Here is a 22,932-nt window from a genome sequence, read left to right on the forward strand (position 1 = left end):
TGCCAATCCAAAAAAACAACAAACAAAAAAAAACATCTCTGAGCCTTTATGGATAAACAACCTTTTTTAACTTGCAACTTCACATGTGCATTGGCTTAATTTATGTCATTACATATAAAGAGATTTTCACAACTAAATGAGCACTAAAACATTTGTAGTTTGCAAGTACCTTCTCTTCAGTTGCTAAAAAGCTACTGTTTCATCTTTGGAGAGTGTGTCTGTTGAAGCAGCTGGAATTATACAGTACAGTACAGCTGTTCATCTTGCAAAACTCTAGTGTACAAACTTGAACTTACATGGTGTAAAATGTTGTTGGGTCTTTCAGCTTTTCCCGGTTAGGGGTCGCCACAGCGCAACTCCGGTCCGCTAATGATTGGCAGCTGATTTTTACGTGCTGAGTTGCCAGCTCTGACGCACAACCTTCAACGAAGGTACACCCATTCACGCATGTCTCCACACAGAAGACACTCTAGCTGAGAGTCGAACCACACAGCATCTTTCTGTGAGGCGACAACGCTACCACAGCACCACCACCGCAGATTAGAAATTCTCTCAAGCAGAATTCCATTAAAACCATCAAGCTACCACTTTCCAAACTGAAGACACATTAATATATTAGAAAGTTATATCTAATAAATATTCACATGAATGTCTAAATATATTTTAAAACAGTAGAACTTTACTTATAATAAATATTCAAATAAATGTCTTAAATTGCTTGCTATACCAAAACAACCCAGCCAACCAAAGAGTTATATGTTATGAGTGACAGAAAAGACAGTATGAAAAAAAACTGCACAATTTGTCTAAACACATTTAATTTAATTAAAGACATAATAAAATGTATTATGCTGGCTTACCTTGTAAGGGTGAAGAAAGGTTTACCTAGACAGTTTAAGTTATCACTGTATATAACACAGAAGGAAGAGACTTTACTTATTAAATCTCTTTACAGCATAATCTTTCTAATAAAACACATTCAGACACAACTTCTTTTGCAAGTAACTTTTTCTACTCCACTTCATATACTGTTACTTATTATTTTATTTTCCTTTGGTGAAACTACAGTTTTCCAACTATCATTTTGCTATGCCTCTTCAGAGATGAACAGTTCTGGTACATGTTTCCACAGTTTGTAATTATTATTCTGAACAGCATCTTCAGATTTGCAGGAGAAGTATTTTTACCAAGTGAAACAAAAATCAAGTCTTACAGGATAAAGAATATGGGGAGGAATTCTTAAAGGTTACTGTGAGGTATACATGAATTCATAGACAGTCCTACCACAGTCCTTTTGCAGAAAGACATTCAGCACCATGGTGGGCTGTCCAGCAGCTGTGGAGTCCGCGGAGAGGCATGTACTGATTAGCCACTTGCTTCTCCCCTGTATATGCCTCCAGTAAGGCATCAACATGCTGAGCGAGTCATAGAATCTGACTAAACCCATGTTTTAGAGCAGAAGGTACAGTGGATATAAAAAGTGTACACACCCCTGTTAAAATGCCAGATTTTTGTGATATAAAAAAAATGAGACCACAATAAATCATTTCAAAACTTTTCCCATCTTTAATGTGACCTATAACCTATACAATGCAATTGAAAAACAAACAAATCTGTTAGGGGAAAAAAGTATAAAAAATAAAAAACGTACAATAAGCTGGTTGCGTAAGTGTGCACACCCATAAACTAATACTTTATTGAAGCACCTTTTGATTTAATTACAGCATTCAGTCTTCTTGCATAGGAGTCTATCAGCATGGCACATCTTGACTTGGCAATATTTGCCCACTCCTTCTTGCAAAAGCACTCCAAATCTTTTACATTGCGAGGGCTTCTCTTGTGCACAGCCATTTTCAGGTCCCCCCACAGATTTTCTATTAGATATAGGTCTGGGCTGTGGCTGGGCCATTCCAAAACTTTAATTTTCTTCTGGTGAAGCCATTCTTTTGTTGATTTGAATGTATGCTTGAGATCATTGTCATGATGAAAGGTGAAATTCCTCTTCATCTTCAGCTTTCTAGCAGACCCCTGAAGGTTTTGGGCCAAAAATGACTCATATTTGGAACTGTTCATGATTCCCTCCACCTTGACTAAAGCCCCAGTTCCAGCTGAAGAAAAGCAACCCCAAAGCACAATACTGCCACCATCATGCTTCACTTTGGGGATGGTGTTCTTTTGCTGATGCAAAGTGTTGTTTGTGTGCCACATGTACCTTTTGGAATTGTGGCCAAAAAGTTCAGCCTTGGTCTCATCAGACCATAGCACATTTTCCCACATACTTTTGAGAGACTTGATGTATTGTTTTACAAATTTTAGCTAGGCCTGGATGTTTTTCTGTGTAAGAAAGGTTCCGTCTTGCAACCCTACCCCATAGTCTAGACATATGGAGAATATGGGAGATTGTTGTCACATGTAGTACACAACAACCAGTACTTGCCAGAAATTCCTGCAGCTCCTTCAGTGTTGCTGTAGGTCTCTTGGCAGCCTCCCCGACTAGTTTTCTTCTTGTCTTTTCATCAATTTTGGTGGGACGTCCAGTACTTTGCAACGTCACTGTTATCCCATATTTTCTCCACTTTTGATGACTGTCTTCACTGTGTTCCATGGTATATCCAATGCTGTGGAAATGTTTTTGTACCCTTCTCCTGACAGATACCTTTCAACAATGAGATCTTTTTATGCTTTGTAAGCTCTCTGTGAACCATGGCTTTTGCTGTAGCAGGCAACTGACTAAATGTCAGGAAAATCCTACTAGGACAGCTAAACTTTATTTGGGGTAAATCAGAGTCTCTTTAATTGATGGCAGGTCTGTACCCTAGAAGACTGAATGCTGTAATTAAATCAAAAGGTGCTTCAACAAAGTATTAGTTTAAGAGTGTGCACACTTATGCAACCAGCTTATTGTACATTTTTTATTTTTTATATTTTTTCCCCTAACAGATTTGTTTGTTTTTTCAATTGAATTGTACAGGTTATAGGTCACATTAAAGGTGGGAAAAGGTTTTAAATGATTTATTGTGGTCTCATTTTTTTATATCACAAAACCTGGCATTTTAACAGGGGAGTGTACACTTTTTATATCCACTGTATGCTGTAGGCAGCAGATACAAGATTTGTAGTAAAAAAAGAAAACCAGCTATATTTTAAGCCTGAGCTCATTAGGGTGGATGTATGTAGGTTTAACCATGCCTCTCAAATATCACTGAATTTGCAGAACATCCCTGATTTGCCTCTTGTTTTTACACTGTCCTTCATAAAACATTTGATTTTCTGGGGTGGAGTCCATAGTGTCTTTGAGTGGTAAAAGATATGTTTAATAGACTGAAGCTGCTAGCCAGCAAAGGAAAGTTGAAAGAAATCTTTTGTATCTGTGAAGTTTGCCTTACCAGTGTGGTATCTGCTGAGAGTCTTCCTTACCTGTACAGCTGATACTACTTGTGTGATGAAGGTGCTAAAGGTTAATATCTCTGACACTTGGACATTTTAGGAACAGTTTTGAAAAGCTTTGTGTATGGATTGTGTTGCTAGAGAATGAAGCCATCCTGAGATGTTATTTTCCACAAATACCTAAGTTCTGTTTTAAAGAATAGATTTCATTTAAGTTTTCCGTTTCTACATGTTTTGCCAAAAAGAGATGTTTCTGGCTCTCTTTTTTAAATTTCTGCAAATAATTTGGGTTTCTAATAGTATCAAAAGAAGCAGCCACACTCATAAGTCAGGTTACAGTTAAAGTTCATGAAATTAGTATTGCTTCAGTCATTGGTGTTTGTCAAGAGTGATCTTCCCAGCACCTGCAATGCACCCAATATTGTGTCATTCTGCAGTCCATGTAGAGTTACATGTGTTGGTAGTATGTGTAAGTATTCTTGAAATAATCTCCTTTGTGAACAAACATGCTGAGTTTTGAAAAATATGATGACTGAGTTTCTATGAAAACTACTGAACTGAATTATGACTATATATGTAACACACACATGCCCTCGTTCCTCACACACACACACACACACACACACACACACACACACACACACACACACACACACACACACACACACACACACAAAATATACACACAAGAGGCTGTGGTAGGAGATGGACAAGAAGAGAATTCATGAGGATTTGCAAGGCTAGCAATTATAAGGGAATTCATGAATTCTTGGAACAGGTAAGGAATAGTTTCTGTGGAAGTGAAATCACTCTGGCTTGCATTGAACTAGCAACTAAACCTTATTTATAAAATGGAGAACCTATGAAGGTCAAGCAGCCTTTGCTGTTAGATTGTATTCCGGATTATGTATAGTTTATCAATTGATCACTAATGTAGTTCTGTTAACATTTTTTTATCCTTTCAGGTCCAAGCAGAAAACATGTCCCACCGACCTTCACTGAAGCACAGGTAAGTCGTTGTTTTATTAACCCCAAGTGATATTGTTTCAGCTCATGTTTTATAGAATCACTTGGCAACTTTGTTAGTAGCTGTGTTCAGCTACTTAACAGTCTAAGAAGCATTTCTGCGTTTTTATTTATTTATTTATCTGTCCTTATTGACTGGAGAAGTCCTACTAGGTAAAACCCATTTTCGTTGGAGATCTGGGAAGAAGAGTTCCAGCAAATTAATTTGAGCTAGAAAGAATAAAACAAATTATAGAACTGACAGAACAAATTGTTTGCAGAAGGATCATTATAGAAAAACTGTTCTTTTAGGCTGTATATAAACTGGTATCATATATGTGGTCTCATTACACATTGATGTTAAACTCTATGATTTAAGATCAGCTTCTTGGGCAGCCTGGTCTTAATAGTTTTTTTGTTTGTTTGTTTTGTATTACAGAAGCTATTAATTCACTGGTTTTGAGTACTAAATATTTAGTATGCTTTTCTTGGAGACTTTTTTTTCTTATTAGGTATGTGTTTTTAGTTTGCATTAGATGGCACAGCTGGAAGTGGTTTCCCATTTTTAATGTGTTTAATAACTGCAGACTATATTTTTTAATATATACTTGCATAGTGGCACATCAAATTAGCTACATGCTTGGAGAATGCATATGTATGTATGTGCATTGTGGAACCATAGCTATTGACTGTTTTAGAGCTGTTTATGAATAGTAATTCACTGTGTAGGTCCAAAGATGCATTTTATTGAAAATGCATATGTCATTTTTTCTGTTTGAGCCAACTGCAGCACATGGTCACTCAAAAAGAATAAAGTATAATAAGTTTATTCTTGCCAGTTATCTTGAACACCGATTACTGTTTTCATTGATGGATAAGTTATTATTACTGTCCCATAAAAAGATCATTCTCTAATGATTTGTGATGATTTTGCCAGCTTTAATGTTAGCATGAATGTCATGCAGTGTTGAAACACTGATAATCTTGTGATGTGTAAAGATTAAACAGACCCAGACCAAGAATGGATCCATGAAGCACAGCTTGTGCAATAAATTTCCATTTACTAAACAGACTGTTAAGTTCAAAACAACATCACATGTTCCAGAGCAAGTTTGAAATTCGTATAATTAATGACTGTGATAAACCTGTTGTGTTTTTGTATCAGTCTGCTATGACAGATTTTGTTGAAAGTGCTAGAGAAGTTGAGGTAATAACTACTTGCACCCCTTTATTTATATCCCTGGCAACATAATTATAGAAGTGCTGTTTGTAAGAAACAGAAGTTCTGTGTTTTGCAGGTGGAATGTTGCTACATGATTCATAAACTTAAAATTTTTAATTCTTACTTCATATTTTAGAAGACAAGTTCTCCATAACCTTAGCAGTATCTGAAACATGCTAATTTGTCTTTAGAGGTTTTGTTTTCCTTCCTTCTGTTCATGTAATCTAGTTAACTACTACTCTTTTCAGCCCCCTTGTTTTATATCCCCCTCCAATTTGGGATTGACTGAAGAGTAGTTACTTAATTAGCTTGCTAATTATTATTTCAGCGTGACTAAATCCTCCCTGACTGCTGTTTTTTTTTCAGGCTTCTTCTTTGTCTAATATTATTAGTCCTAGAGGCCTTCCTAAAATGTAATTGGGCCATGCTGTCCATAATTTCTTAATGACCTGTCATTTCCACAGCATCCAGATTGTCAGTTTGTGGCACTTGAGGCACATACCACCTGGATGGTGCCAAATTTTAGAAATCTTTGACAAACAGGAAGATGGTTTTACCTACCACTCCTCGTGCTATCATAAAATGCTGCAGGTGCTGTTTTTGTTCCATTTCTCTCTTACATGTTTATAAAATGCTGTTTGATTTTGTTTCTTACAAATAACCTAATGTACCACTTTTTATAAAGCTCTGAAATAGTTCTTTTACTTCTTCAGTGTTGGAGACTGCTTTAACTTTTTTTCTTTCCTACGTATCTTTATCAGTGCCTTAAGTCTTGTCTATAACCTGACTGCTGACCTCATTCCAGGTTACTTTCTTTGTCTTGCTCTAGATTTCAGAGTATTGTTGCTGTTATCATCATCATCATCACTGTCGTCATTATTATTATTATTTCTTTACAGGGAGCCCACAAGTATTTTTGTTCTTTTTCTGCTCTAATTTGCTGTGTTAGTTACTGTTTGGGAGCATGGCACTTGCCCTCATATAATCTATGGCTCTTTTGGAATCATTATTTATAAAGCACTTTTCCTTCATTGCCTTTTTTGGCCTGCAAACACATTGGTACAATAAGTTAAACTAAACATTAAGCTAACAAGGACGTGGTCAGTTCTGGGGAGATTGACCACTGTAGTATTATCTTTCTGCTCAGATGTTTTGGCTGATGCAGATTAGGTCCATTATTACATTCTACCATGCAGAGACATGGATTACATTGTCTGGATTAAACTCAACTAGGAAAGTCTTGAATAAGTTCTTCAGAGGGTCAGATAATCATTCCTTCCACCGTCCATGTTGGGAATGATCAGATTGCACTCAGTTTCACAGGATAAATAGTGAGCGTGGAGAAGATCACTTGACAATATTGACATTGTATTTGTGCTACTGACACGTTGTCTGTAAGTGGTAAACAAGGGCGATTCCTTGTTGGTCTTTGTTAAAAGGTCTGCTATGCAGTCAGTGAGGGAAATGATATTGTAAAAATCCATAACTTCATTGTCTTTAATATTTTCTTTCATGTATCCTTACACCATCTTCCTGTTGTCAAACTCTTCATCATGTTACAGCTAAAAAGGTTTGTTAGCCCTGAATCACATTAAACAAATATTTACCCTTCGGGTTTCAGAGATCATCTCTCCGACCACAGTCATGCCATTTAGTTTGTAAAGTAATATTTAGTTTTTAAACTTCTAGCAGGTGTTAAGTAAGAAAGTATTGCTGTAATGGTTACTGCGTAATCCCCAATAACAACAACTTGAAGTTAGGTGGCACTAATGACTACTGACAGTTTGCTAATATATGCTCCGTAGTAAGGATTCTGAAAAAGATCTTATACAGAGAATGCTGAATGCAGACAAACATTAGATATTCCTTCAGATAGACCTTACAAAACTGTTTTAGCCACATACACCCTTACTAATGAAAGAATATCTAGTACAGAACAGGAGTCACTTATAGGACACATATTTCTGGACCTCAAAAAAGAATTTGAAAATGCTGATCACAAAATCTTGCTAAAAAAATAGGTAGCTGTTAATTTTTTAATGGAAGTGCGTTTGTGGCTTGACAATTACCTCAACACCAGGACCTTTGGTGAATTGTGTAACAACATACATTTTGAAATAATCCGGCTGGTCCCATCTTATTCTTTCAGTTCCTTAATAGTATCCAAATGTCCTTTGAAATACTAATCATATTCTGTATGCAGACGACACTGTTGTTACCAAAGAACAAATGTCTTCCCAGTCTTTCAGCAAACACGTTCATCATGATTTCAGCACACTGTGGAATTGGTTAATAATAAACAAACATTCCATTAATATGCAAACATCTATATTAATGTTCTTAGGGACACATCAGATACTTTCTAAAGCAGAGCCAAATCATGATCAAATGGGGTCCAAGGCAGGGTAATGGACCAGCACCCCCCCCCCCCAAGCAACCATTGCAGTGTCTCATTACTTGGCTGTCTGTCCCCAGTTACTATAAACACTGTTGAAACATAAGTGTGCATTTTGTTTTCCTCTTTACTTTTACAGCGATTACAGATATTTGATTTAAAACCTTTATTTCACATTTTATAACATAAATATTGATAGCTATTTGCAGTCTCTCATTAAAAACAGATATTAGTATGAGCAACAGTAAAATTCTTTTCCCTTGAAACTCACTAACACTGAAAATGGATAACACCTGTGCCAGTCCTTGCTGAACCTACCCACTATACTTCTCTCCCCCTTCAACCTTAATCACACTTCACAACCCTCTCCATGCTCCTTCTCCACTCCTTTTATTTTCCCACTACCTTACCTTATCCACTTCATCATTGCAGAACTTTCCTGTACCTCTTTCTCTTTCCTCCCTACTCATCTAATCTACACTCTTCTTGTAATCTCCTGCTCTCCATGCTCCTTCCTTCTATAACCATAATATGAACACCATCTGTCATACTAAGACATCTCTCAATCCCCCTCATTGTCTCATCATATCATCTCTTATATATCATTAAAATATTTTATTATAATTGCCATAGCTCATTTATCATATACTACTCTATGTAACAAATACTATGACTATTGAGTTTTTCCTTACATATTTTCTTCAGCTCATGTTGTTTTTCATTGCAGTTTACTATGAAACATGTTCAATGTTTTATTCTCATTACTTTTTTAACTCTTGTGATTGTACTGTAACATGATACTTTGTCATTTTTGAAAGATTGTGATTATGGAGCTTTACTCACTGGGCCTCTCCTGAAAATGAGCACTTTCTGGCCCAGTCAGACTTTTTCCAGTAAACAAACGTCAACTAAATTAAATAAAATGCATTGAAACTCACATTTATTGAAACTGCATCTGGCCAGTTCATTATTTGTACATTTATATCCACAGACATCCAGCAAATCCTGCAATTACAACTACATTGTTGACTGCATTCTTCTCAGATGTCTGTATATAAAAGTAATAATAATAATAATAATGACCAAAGTCACATATTTCAGATTTGTTTCACACATACAGTAGCCAAAATATTCCAATTTAATTCACAGACACACACACACACACACACACACACACACGCACACACACGCAGACACACACACACACACACACACACACACACACACACACACACACACACACACACACACACACACGCAGACTAGTCCAGGAAAGCCACATTAAAGTCTGTTTAAAAATGACCAGATGAAAAGAGCATGAGGTACTGTCATCTACAGAGAGACCCCACCTCTATCAGCATCAGAAGTTATAACTGCTTTGTTGAGTATGTATACCCATTATTGCTCTAAAGAAATAAATTAAATGTACTTTATTTGTAGCTTTGCATCAACTACATAACACTGTATTAAGATCACTAGCATCATACCATAAGGTCCAGGCATGTGAAGCACAGATTGAATGGAAGAGTATTTATGGGAATATGAGAAATATTAATTACCTGATAACATATGCTAAGTCAATATGCACAATCTCTGCAGAAGTAAAAATCATCTGAATAATTCCACATTAAAGAGCGCTATTACTTACGCAGAGCTTGCTGCTGGCAAACAACTTTGCATTTCATTGCTTCATCTACAAATGAGTGCCTGCTAGCCTTGAAAAATAAATTGTCTGTTACATTTCCTAAACAAGATTAGCTATGCAATAGGGAGTGGCTGGTAAACAATGCCAACAGGTCTGTAGTTAGGTCCTGGAGACCATTACATTAAGGAGCCTAGACCAAATTCCCAATTCCTCCAAAGCACTGTCATTTAAGTGACTTGCTCAGTGTCACACAGTAGGTAAATGAAAGTGGAAAGATTCAACCCCTGCTCCCTTGCACAGGAAGCAGTTCATTCAAAAGTCAGAGTTTTAGTCCACTGTGTTAACTGCCAGAGTTACAGTTTTTTAACTAAATGGTGAAATCCTTTACAGTCTGCTCTACAAGATCTGATTGTATCACAATAATATGAAACAATAACTATGCAATGGACGCTGACGATCAGACAATACCGATTATCACTCTAAATACGTCACACTATATGACCTGACAAATGTCACCCATCTGCAGCTGCTGGAGGCTGTCAAGACGGTACTGCAAAAAATATACTATCAAAATGCAACATGTTCAAACTAAATTATACAATCCAGGCCTATTGATGAATTAATTCATTCTTTATCGCAATTAATAAAGCAAAACAATTAAAGACAATTTAAATGTTGCAACAGCTTTTATTCAATAACTCGCAAGTCTTACAAACTCAGAAATATTACTACATACAACATTTTTTTTGGGGGGGTTACATGCAGAATATCTGTATTTCATTTTGACCTCCCTATGTTGACAGACGTTTTCTAAACAAAACACTCTCACATTGAAAACAGACTTAGCATGAGAAACAGTAAACTTCCTTTCACTTGAAACTCACATTTGGAGAAAATATATATAGCAACCCATTAAACAACAAGAGACATGCTGAGTTTTATACTCAAACAGCATGTTGTGAAGTACTAACTATAGTACAGGTGAAGGGTATAGGAATTCTAAAGGGTATAGGAATTCAAAAGACATATGCATAACACTTTGCTAACTGCTTGGGACAACTCACTAGGCCCAATTGTCCTTTTTCAGGAGCAGCCTAGGAGGACTGTCTGGTGAAGTAACTTGGCAGTCACACATAGAAGACACATGAAGGCTGGGGGAATCGAACCGTGTACTAGAGGAAGCAGTTAATAGTTCATCACCTTATTCATTTGCACTAAGTGCTAAACAACTTGTAGTCTAGACATACTGCATTTCGTACCAGTGTGCCTGCAAAAAACAAAACAAGCTAAATAAAAATGTATTCATAATTAAAATATTAACATTATACACATAATCTTAATGCTGTAGATTTATTCACAGCTAAATAACAAAAACTGTCAACATTTAACAGAACAAGGAAATAATAGATCACATCCAAAGAAAATGGCTTATATGATGATGCTCCTGTTTAGTACAATAAATTTCCTTCCTATACATCATAACTACTCTGGTTCATAGGTAAATCAGTTTGTAGGCTCTTGTATGCCTAGCCAATAACCAGGCAGTGACCAAAGGTAATAATTAAACCCCATACCTTGTGTCTGTGAGGTAAACACCATAACTATGATGTCAACCCCAACCCCTTCATGGATAGTTACTAGACTTGCAGTCCAGAGGACTACTGCATAGTCCAGCTCAAATTTCAAACTGCTCCAACCAAAGCATAGTCTGTTTAAGTGACTTGCTCAAGGAAAGGACAGGACAGGGTATACATATGAGTCAAAATCATAGATGTTCTGCAAAACTGGAGACAGATAAGAGCAAACTACTTTAAATGACATAAAAAGTTAACAGAATAACAGGTTTTACATCAATATATATTTAAGAACCATATAACTATGAAATTCTGTGACTGATGTTGACAGATTGTAATCCTCGGTGATTTAGCAAAAAAAAGAGAAGAAAAAGCTAAAGTAGGTCTAGCAGTTGGTGTGGAGGGTCAAGACTCTAGTATTCCATTGCCAAGGTACAGGGTTTGAGTCTGTGTGACACTGAACAAGTTGCTTAACTAGACGGTTCCCCTAACTTTCTCATTCCTAATTCATTTCAACCATCAGTGATACACAATCTCTTGGCATAAAAGAGAAATTCTAAGCTATCTCCAGGCATCTAACTTTCAAATCTGGCATCAAGTCAATGATCTACATTTGTCCTTCTCATTTTGTCTTCATAGGGTGTGCCCCAGTCACATTTGCTGAGCAGGACATCTGACCTACTATCGCTTATTGGTAAAGCAAGTTGCATTGGACCAAAGATGGATGTTATTAAACTAATGTTTCATGTCTAGGGCCCCCCCCATCTGCCCACCCACCCAGCACTGGACTCTAGGCAGTTGCCTATGTCACCTTGTGCTGGATTCAGCTATGTTATAAAGCCCAAACTTTACTAATAGTTGACAACCAAAATTATCCTCATAACTACAGTCTCTGGACAAAGATGCCTGGACTTAATTATTGATCAAAATCTTACATTTCATAGCGGTAATGAATTCCAGTCTCAAAAAGTTATAAAGCAATTAAATCTCTTACAAACTGACTAATCTGATAACATCATAAGCTAGACAAGCCATGGCATTGAAAGTATTACTTCCCACGTTAGTATATAATCTTTCCATGATCTCCCTAAATTTCTTCACAAATCACCATACAGTCTTGTAAACTACAGAAAACATGATTTTGAGATTTGTTCAACACCCACCAAAACAAGTCCAGTACTGTACAACCATCAGTAAGGTCAACTGGCTCCCTGTTACTTCAAGAACTTCCTTTCTTCTAATCTAAATGCATTCACTTTCAATCCACAACTGCTGGCTCCCTTAGGAAATGGTGATACAAATTAGGTTCATAGGTTCATAGGTGTGTAGTAGGCTAATGGCTCTGGAACCTTTACAAGCCTAGCCCAAACAAATTGCCCAGGCACCGTGCCACCCGATGTTTGTTCACAGTGCCCTTATCCAATAGGGCAACTGGAATGATCCCTGGAGTCAACTTTCTGTTACCCATCCACTTGTCAAGATTTCTCTTGAAGAGGGCCAGCGAGGTGCTCTGGTTGACATGAATGGGAAGCTTATTCCATAGTATGGGCAGTTTAAAAAAAATGACAAAACTGGACAGCCAGTGAAATAAAAAGCATGTTGTGCAGTCCCAGTAAACTTACTTTCATATAATAACTTTAATTATTGTTACTGTGTGGCAGATAATAGTCTAGATGTTTAAATTACCAGGGTCTAACAGTATTAAGAAGCATTCTGCATTCCTTCAGCTGTTCCCTTCTAGCTTACATTTAATTACAAGTTCTTACAGGTTCGCTACAGTTGTATTACTAATAGAAGGCATTCTTTTAAATGGTGAACCAAAAATGATACATGGCATATTATATGATAGAAAATATTTACTTATTGTGTTTGATTACCTAGTGAAAGCAACTAACTGTTTAACAGTGATGCTGTTAAGAAGTTTAGCATTAATCACAACACTCTAGTTTCCATACACAACTATTGCCATAACAAAATGTATGTATAGAAAGAGATATTTTTCTAATGCAAAATAAGTACTAGCATGGGCAGGTCTCATTAAAGAACATTTATAGTAATTCCTTTAAAGTGTCAGCCAGTGCTAGAGATTCAGAACTATCAGTACAACCCAGTTTTGGAAGAAAAACATGTAAAATTCCAAAATTACAAAATAAAAGTTTTTGTGTGCATATTTGTTGCATTTACTGGGCGGCCACGGTGGTGCAGCAGTTAGCATTGCCACCTCACAGCAAGAGGTTCTCCGGTTCGATACTTGGCTGGGGTGCCTTCTGTGTGGAGTCTGCATGTCCTCCCTGTGGTCGCGTGGGTTTCCTCCGGTTTCCTCCCACATCCCAAAGACATGCTGTAGGTGGATTGGACACTCTCAATTGGCATTAGGTGTGAGTGTGTGTGTGTGTGCCTTCTGTGGAAGGTTGGGAGCCAGGCTGGCAACTTGACACCATAAAACTCCACTGCCAATCATGAGTGGACAGGTGATCCGCTGTGGCGACCCCAAACTGGGAAAAGCCGAAAGAAGAAGAAGAAGATTTGTTGCATTTACTGGCAAGTGCACAAAGGATGATCACTGTTTCTGCTAACACAGAAGTGCTTGAATCTTACTAAGCTGACCACTGTTACTCTAAAACAATGCTTTCTTTCCTTGAATAAAGGAGAAAGATAAATGCTTGACTTTTTATGTCAAAATAAAGTATCCACGTTTTTTTTTTTTGCATTCAAAAGGATAAATATATTAAAAAGCAAAGGGTATGTTGTCTCCTTTCTAACGTTAATCTCATGAAAATGTTCTTTAGTGATGTTCTGATGACAGATTTGTACATTTAAGACAATTTTTATTATTTTCAGGGATTTCTGTGAACAAGTACTACAGTCCAAACAGTGTAAGAATTGTTTAAAAAATGCCAATTTCATGTGAAATAACTACATCCACATAATCATGCTTTTCCCATATATTAACATAAGGTTCCAATATAACTTGGTGACTACCATGACAATTGCATTGAGAAAGGCTACCATTTTATGCTAAAGTCTTCTGCATGCAGTATGCCTTCTAACTAAAGCAGTGTTTCACTATAAGAAATTAAACTGTCCTTACCACTTCATGCATTTCCGTTTTATACTCATAGATACTTTTACTAAAGTCTGGAATATCACATTATCAGAACAAAGATATTAAGGTGTATTATTCTAGGGTGTAGGCCTGTTTGTACTGATTTTGAGTATTGTATGTCTATTAATATAATGTATAAGACTCCTGGGTTCTATACATTATATAAGACCCAGGAGGTCAAAATAGTTGAGGCCACCTCCACCAGGAGACCAGTCACTAGCTGAGCCCCCCAGGGCTCAGTACTGGGCCTGCTCTTTTTTTGGCATCTATTTCTCTGAAATGGAAGCAAATGCTGAAGGTTTATGGTTGACTAAGTTTACAGATGTTTGCAAGCTGGGGTTTATCAGAGGCTCCCTGCAGATAGTAACATTCTTCCTATCTCTGACTAACAAATGGTGCCAAAACCGTGGTCTTAAACTCAGTGCTAAAATGCATAATTGTACCCTTTGGGAATTCAACCATCCCAGATAATTACCATGTTGATAATATGCTCCTAAGCATTAACCCAGTGGTCAGGAATCTGGGTATGCACATAGACAGTAGCCTTACCTTTGACCACCATGTGGCCATAGTGGTGAGGAAATCCTTCTATACTGTGCAACTTATAAGTAAGGGCATGGCATCTAGGTCCAAAGAGGTCATTATCTCACTGTACTCTGCCAATATCAGACCAATCATGGAGTGCAATGCTCCCTTTGGTATATACTGGACCAGGCATATGCAGCAACTAGAACGACCTCAGAGGATACTTACAAAAAGAATACAAGGTGTAACAAACCTACCTTGCACAAAGCACCTTAAAGCCCTTTCCCTCTACTCAGTTTTCTATAGATTGCTAAGGGATGACCTATGCCTGATTTTCAAGGCATTCACAAACCTCACACTTATGAATCTCCTGCATATTTGTAAGTCAAATAGTACCAGAAATACAAGGTCTAGGGACCTGAATTTTGTCTGTGGCTCAAACAGAACATGCTGGAGAGCTAGATATGTGTCCCAGAGACTGCCTCTCTTATGGAAAAGGCTTTCCCATTCATGTGAATCTGAATTTGTCTATAACCCAATTTAACCTAGACCAGTGGCTGGGGAATAGGAAATTTACACTGGACCTGGCACCCATGTCCCTTATGGACAGAGATAGGTTATACCTGGCCCTCAATGTCCTATACAGGATGTCATTATTCTTTCAGGAAAAGTTGGCTAGGCTTAGAAAGCCCCCCCCCCCCAAGACTGTTATCCTAGTAACAATCTAGGAATATATTGCTTGTGGTATGGTAGGCGTTTGCCTTTGCTACAACTTAATGATGTACTTGGGAGCTTTTGTGTATTCATATTAGGTTGGCCTGTGGGTATATGTAGTGCAATGCTGTTATGTTTAACCTTATTTAACTTTTGTGTGAGCAGAGGGTTAATATGGGACAAAATCCCTTCAAATAGAGAAGTTCAGGAGTTCCCCCTGCAACAATAAACACTTCTTTCTTTTTGGGAAGTGCAACATTTGTGCCACTAAGGTCAGTGAATATACTTGCAAAATTATATACATATTATGCACACACACACACACACACACACACACACACACACACACACACACACACACACACACACACACACACAGGCACACACACAGGCACACACATTGCAGTTACACTAGCTCTTGTGGCCCAGGTTATTACTTACAAGAGTCTATGATGACTTATATAGTTAACGAATCAGTAAAATTAAAAATTAAATCTTCACGGTCTGCTTGTAAACCATGTGTTATTTCATTTTTTAAATATTTTGTATAGTCAGTTTTGTGCCTTTTAATAAATACACCTTCAGATACAGTTACGTCCTCCTAACACTCTTAATAAATACACGTTCAGATACAGTTACGTCCTCCTAACTCTTTATACCTCTTCAGAGCGTCATTATCTGAGTCATCATCATTTTCCCTAGTGTCATTATTACGATATCGTTTTGCAAAACAGTGTCACTTTCTGTCTCAACTTTTGTACATTTTATTTCTTAAATGCTAAGAGCAACACACTTAATCATGGTAACATAATTATCAGTAACTGCAGTATGAATTTCACCCTTCTGTGTGAGTGGATGTCTGGATAAATAACAATATTGCCTCTTTGTTTACTGTACTATAATGTGAACTGGTATGCTTGAAGCATTAAGGCCCATTTCTCTATCCTGAGTGGAAGTTTTGTTTTGGGATTATTTGATAGCTTCTTTTTTTCCTCAAAAAATTTTTTATTTTCAATTAAAATAACATTTACATAATATTTTAAATATAATTTTAAACAACTATATACAATATTTACAATAGCCTGACTTTCAATTATGTACACTGTATGTTTTTAAATAGAGAATTAATAGATCTATCAGAGATACAATATTGATTATTGCAGAGTGTCCAACAAAGATACAACTTTCTTCCAAGGATTATTTACCAATGGCCTGGGAATAGATTCGTAGTTCTTTGATTTTTATTTCCATCGATGCAGTTGTCTTCAGTAAAGTGTAGTATTCTTCCAAGGTCAGGGGTGTATTTGAATTCCACCTTCTGGTTATGCATTTCCTAGATATAGCAAGTATTGTCCATAACAAATACATATTTGTCTTATTCAGGTAGGGACCTTCATTTACGTTTAGTATAATCAATGCTTTAGTTAAGGTAAAGGATTCATTAAATAAAGCTTAAATGATTGGTTCCATTCCAATATGATTTAATTTTATTACATTCATAAAAAAAAATGAATCCAGTCTGTTTTATTTGACTTTTTATACCTCCAGCAAAAAACAATTATAGTAGTACTGATCTTTTTAATTCTATCTGGTGTTAAAAATGCTCTATGTAAGTATTTCCAGTTAAATATTTTCCAGTACTGTGTTAGAGATGTAATTAACTGATAGTAAGATGTTAGTTTTCATTTCTTCTGTTAACTGCAATGACTGACCTTTAGTTAGGAACTGCCAGTATAATGGTTTGGGAATTGTTTTATATGTTATTAACTCTTTATATAGATTTGAAATTGAATTTTTCTTTTCAGAACTATTATATATAAATTCATACAAAACGTATTAGATTTGGAATATCTTTAAACGAGGAATTATTAATTAATCTGAATAAATCTTGAGTGTACATTAGAATGCTTTGTAAGGTTAACCAGTCCTGTGTTGGAATATAGTAAGCAGTATTTATCATATGTATATCTAAAACATTGAATTTATTTACACATTGTAACCAGCATAAGAATCCATTTTGTTCCCAGGAGGTTATTGTTTCCCTATATATTTTGTGAGGAAAGTTCTTAGTGATGGTAAATGGGGTTAAAAGGTCAAACCAAAGTTTTAGATCTATGTTTGTATTGATATGTTTCCCAAAGGAATTGATGTATTGATTATTCAGTGTTGTTTTAGGAGGTTTTGTTATATTATATTGTATACTTATATATAGTATGTACCAGGGTTTGTTTGATTTGTCTACTATTATTTTTTTTAACAGATTAATTTAATTTGTTAATATAGCCGTTGTTAATTCCTTCCAGTTGGCAAAATAATTTGGGTTTATCCAGTCTATTGTAGTTTTAAGCACAGATGCTTTTATATATGTTTCTATTTCTGAGAAGTTCAATCCTCCTTGCTTCCAGGGTCTAATGTGATGAGTTAGAGCTACTCTATTCTTTTTGGGATACCATAACAATTTTATTAAACATGAGTTTATTGCTTTAAGAATATATCTTTCAGGAATTAACTGTATTGCTAATGCTACATATAGTATTTTTGGCAATAACCATTTTTATTAATTGCAGTCTGTCTTCAAAAGTTAATATAATTTTGTTCCACTTTTCTATATGTATTTTTATTGTTTCAATAATGTTTTTATAATTTATTAATATTGTTTCGTTTATATTTCTGCATAACACTATTCCTAAATAATTTAGGCTGAGTTCTTATTTTCCTATGATGGATTTATCTGTAACTTGTAGTTCTTTTTTCTTTTTTAAAAATAGAAATTTTGATTTTGATCTATTAAAGTGTAGACGTGAAATCTTATAAAATTTCTACATTACTTCTTCTAGCTCTCCTAATGACTCTCTGGAGTTTGATAGGGTTAATAAAATATCATCAGCAAAAAGCATTATTTTAGATATGTACTGGTCATAGACTTCTATTCCTTTTATTCTTGGATTATTGCATATTATTTCTGCAAGTATTTCTATAGCCAAAGCAAATAAAATAGGAGAAAGGGGGCATCCTTGTTTAGTACCTCTCATTATATGGATAGATTCTGAGGTGAAAGGACCTAATTTAATGTAGGCTGTTATTAATATATATGCTTTTTAGTAATAAGATGAAGGGAGGAGGAAATTCAGATAATGCTAACGTTTTAAATAGATATTCCCAGTTGAGGGAATCAAAGGCTATTTCTATGTCTAATCCGATTACAAGTGTTTCTCTATCTTTTTTATTCACATAATCTATAAGAATAAGTATCCTTTTAATATTATCGTGTGTGCCTGTTATATAAAAATCCAGTTTTATCATTATTAATTGTCCTTGAAAGTGAGATTTTCATTCTGTTAGCTAGGGTTGACATGAATATTTTGTAATCATTATTCACTAATGATATGATATGTCTGTTTGAGGTGCAAAGGTCTGATGGTTTATTATCTTTTAGAACTGGTGTTATGAGAGAATATTTCCATGAGGGTGGTATTTTTGTTTCTGACTGGACTTCTAGCAAAGTTTTATGAAAAAGGGAGATTACTGTTGAAGGAAAGAGTTTGTAAATTTCTGTAATTATACCATCTATCCCTGGGGGTTTATATCAGAACATCGAAGTTTTAAAACTTCAAATGTTCTAATATTGACCCCTATTCAGCAAAAGCTAAAAATAGCGAAGCTGCTGAACACCAAATTCTTTCCTAGGGAAAGAATTTGGTTGGCCGGTTCTTTGGCTTCGCTATTTTCAGTGCTGTGGTGGAAAGTTACAGGTCGGGTTAAGGTAAGTGTGCGATTGTGTGTATGTTAGGGTTAGGGCACAGGTTAGGTGAGTTAGGGTTAGAGCATGGGTTAAGTGAGTTAGGGTTAGGTGTGGGTTAAGTGAGTTAGGGTTAGGGCGCGGGTTAGGTGAGTATGTGATAGTGATGGACCTTAGAGTTAGGGTTTGGTTTAAGGTAAGTGGATAGATAGTAGTGTATGTGCAATTTAGTTTAGGGTTAGATGTAGGATTTTGTGTATGTGTGTGGATTGATGTTTTTTTTGGTGTGCTTGTGTTGTGTGTATGTGTTTCGGAATAGCAAATTCTTTCCTTGGTGCTTTAGATATTTTAGGTTCGATGAAATAGCATTCGCTGTTTTCATCTTTCGATAGCGTGATATAAATGCATCCCTGGAGCTTTGTTAGATTAACTTTCTTTTTTCTTGTCAAAAGTTTCTTTGTAGGATATAGGTTTTTGTAGGTCTAGTTTTAAGTTTTCTGGATTTTTTTTATATTGATAAGGTTTGTATCTAAGTTTATTTGGTTGGTATCTAAATCTTCTTTTTTGAAGTGTTCCATATAATGGAACTGAAATGCTTCAAGGATGTCTCCTATATCTGATACCTTTTTCTCTTTCTTTTCATAATATATACTACTAATGTTATTTGCTTTCGATTGCATTTTAATTCTTGTAAATAAGTTATGCAGATGTCTGGGGGAGGTGGCTAATGAGTTTATTTTTAATTTTTCCAAGGCTAGACAAGTTTTGTGTGTTAGAATTTCATTATATTATTTGATAGCTTCTAAAGGTCTGTGCCCTGTTATAAGGATAACGTTTTTCTAATAATGTGTATGTGGAAACCTTCAAGTCAGACAATTTCCTGCTCTTTCTTTTCTGTTTGCCTGTACAAATTTCCTGCTTCAGATAGAAACCTGCTTATATAGATTGTATCTGTTTGATATTTGTGCTGTATTTGGCTTAATATTGTCCTTAATCCTGTCATGGTGGCATCCACTTCTAACTATGCTGGACCGTTTGCAACAATACATTACTGTTTATAAAATTATAATTTATAACTTATAAATGCAACATCTTTCTTTGTTAACTTCCTGAGTGGCTCTTTTGATAGTGTTAAAGTCATTAAATATTCCTGAGCTATAGCTGGCCACATGTAAAATACCTCTAATTTCTATACTTGTTGGAGGTGTCCTATCACGGATTGTCTTCACCTTTTTTAGGGTCTGGGTATTTGTAAAGTTGAGAAAATACAAATGCAGAATGTTTAAGAGCATGCCTATTAAACTCAAACTTTGCCTTTTTTCATCTAAGTGCCTTTTTGTTTGAGTGTACCTCACTTTCATCATACCCCATTGTATCTATGCTTTACATTATAATGTAATCACTGAAGCTGTTTGCATTCTTGATTTTTCCCTCACTTGCTGTGAAATAACAGATGTAAGACTGCCTGATTGTTCCATGTCTTTTTCTTATTCAGTTTGTGTAGCTTGTACTTTTTGCAATACTTGAGTAGAGTTCAAGTTGGAGATACCTAGATCTTGGGTTCAGATAAAATACTATTATACAACGACCCCCCCCATTAACATTCAAAAATGTGCACGCTGATTGGTCCATATAATGGAACTGAAATGCTTCAAGGATTATACGCATGCGCAGTACATCAGAACTGCTGCAGAATACCAGACAGCTGCGGAAGGGCAGCACAGAGGCATTATACAATGCCATTATTTAAGAAAAGTAATTTTTTTTTTTTAAATAATGTCATTGTATAATAGCAATAACCCACTTCTGGGTGTGGGTAATGCTGGATTTACCCACGGTTGGCTTTGTTTGGCCACTCTGGCTTCACCCTCGTGACCAAACCACACCAACCGTGGGTAAATCCAGCATTACCCACACCCAGGCATGGGTTATTGTTATAATAAATCATAAAGTAGATCACTCTATTCCTTCCACTTGTGATATCACAAACCAAATGTGCAGGGTGTGTCTGTCTTAGCATAGGTCCAGTAAAAACTCTCATATCCCCACACATTTTAACTTCACTTAGGCTTTAATGTTTTTTGATAGTGTGTGTAAACCACGATGTTGCTACTGTTGCTTCAGTACTGTTCTTTTTCTGTAAGGTTTCTAACTGCTCTTTAATTTTATTTTTTAAATGAAAAGGGGTCACCTTATGGGCTTATACTGCAGCAGCCACTTTTTTAACCTGACAGCTATTTAGTTTCTAGAACCTTGAAATTATTGTGAATATTCCTTCATCATTTTATCGAGCCTGTGTCCCCTGTACTCATTCAAATTATTTAGTATGTATATTACACCCACATACTTTGCTGTGGAGTGATTATGTTTGTTCAACTCCCTTTGAGCATTATAAAAGGAAATTCAAGAGGATTTAAATGTCATTTAAAAGTAAAAAAATAAAAACAAAAAAAAAAACAAAATAAAAATCAATTCATTTTAAATGACAAAAACAGCAATAGCTTCAGAAAAGGTAAAACTAGAGTGTTATATAGTACCTGCAGGGGGCTCGCAGAGACCAGCAACTAGGTTGCAAAGAACTGGACGTCCCTCGAAAACTGATGAAAAGACAATATGAAAACTGGTCAGGGAGGCTGCTAAGAGACCTATGGCAACACTGAAGGAGCTGCAGGAATTTCTGGCAAGTACTGGTTGTTGTGTACTACATGTGACAACAATCTCCTGTATTCTCCATATGTCTGGACCATGGGGTAGGGTTACAAGACAGAAGCCTTTTCTTACACAGCAAAGCATCCAGACCCGGCTAAAATTTGCAAAACAGTACATCACACCTCGCAAAACCATGTGGGAAAATGTGTTTGGTCTGATGAGACCAAGGTTGAACTTTTTGGTCACAATTCCAAAGGGTATGTTTGGTGCAAATACAACATTTCACATCACTAAAAGAACACCATCGCCAGGGTGAAGCATGGTGGTGGCAGTATCATGCTTTGAGGTTGCTTTTCTTCAGCTGGAACTGGGGCTTTAGTCAAGGTGGAGGGAATTATGAACAGTTCCAAATACCAGTCACGTTTGGCCCAAAACCTTCAGGCATCTGCTGGAAAGCTCAAGATGAAGAAAAATTTCACCTTTCAACATGACAATTACCCCAAGCACCCATCCAAATCAACAAAAGAATGGCTTTACCAAAAGAAAATTAAAGTTTTGGAATGGCTCAGCCAGAGCCTAGACCTTAATCCAATAGAAAATTTGTGGGGTTACCTGAAGAGGGCTGTGCACAAGAGATGCCCTCGCAACCTGACAGATGTGGAGTGCTTTTGCAAGGAAGAGTGGGCAAATATTGCCAACTCAAGATGTGCCATGCTGATAGACTCCTACCCAAGAAGACTGAATGCTGTAATTAATTCAAAAGGTGCTTCAACAAAGTATTAGTTTAAGGGTGTGGACACTTATGCAACCAGCTTATTGTATGTTTTTTTATTTTTAATATTTTTTCCCCTAACAGATTTGTTTGTTTTTCAATTCCATTGTATAGGTTATAGGTCACATTAAAGGTGGGAAAAGTTTTTAAATGATTTATTGTGGTCTCATTTTTTATATGACAAAAACCTGACATTTTA

At 36.1% G+C, this 22,932-nt stretch overlaps 1 protein-coding gene across 2 annotated transcripts in view; it reads left to right on the forward strand.

Annotated features, from left to right (window-relative positions):
* The window catches only part of SPIRE2 (spire type actin nucleation factor 2), a 1,014,080-nt gene that overhangs the window by 127,966 nt on the left and 863,182 nt on the right, over positions 1-22,932 (forward strand). For both annotated transcript variants that reach the window (XM_044081853.1, XM_044081854.1), the window contains exon 2: positions 4,353-4,396. In XM_044081853.1, coding sequence (XP_043937788.1) covers positions 4,353-4,396 — 44 coding nt within the window. The remainder of the gene's footprint in view (positions 1-4,352; positions 4,397-22,932) is intronic.

The sequence above is a fragment of the Protopterus annectens genome, chromosome 8.part1 (assembly GCF_019279795.1).
Source record: "Protopterus annectens isolate FY-2018-M chromosome 8.part1, PAN1.0, whole genome shotgun sequence".
NCBI classification, from domain to species: Eukaryota; Metazoa; Chordata; order Ceratodontiformes; family Protopteridae; genus Protopterus; species Protopterus annectens.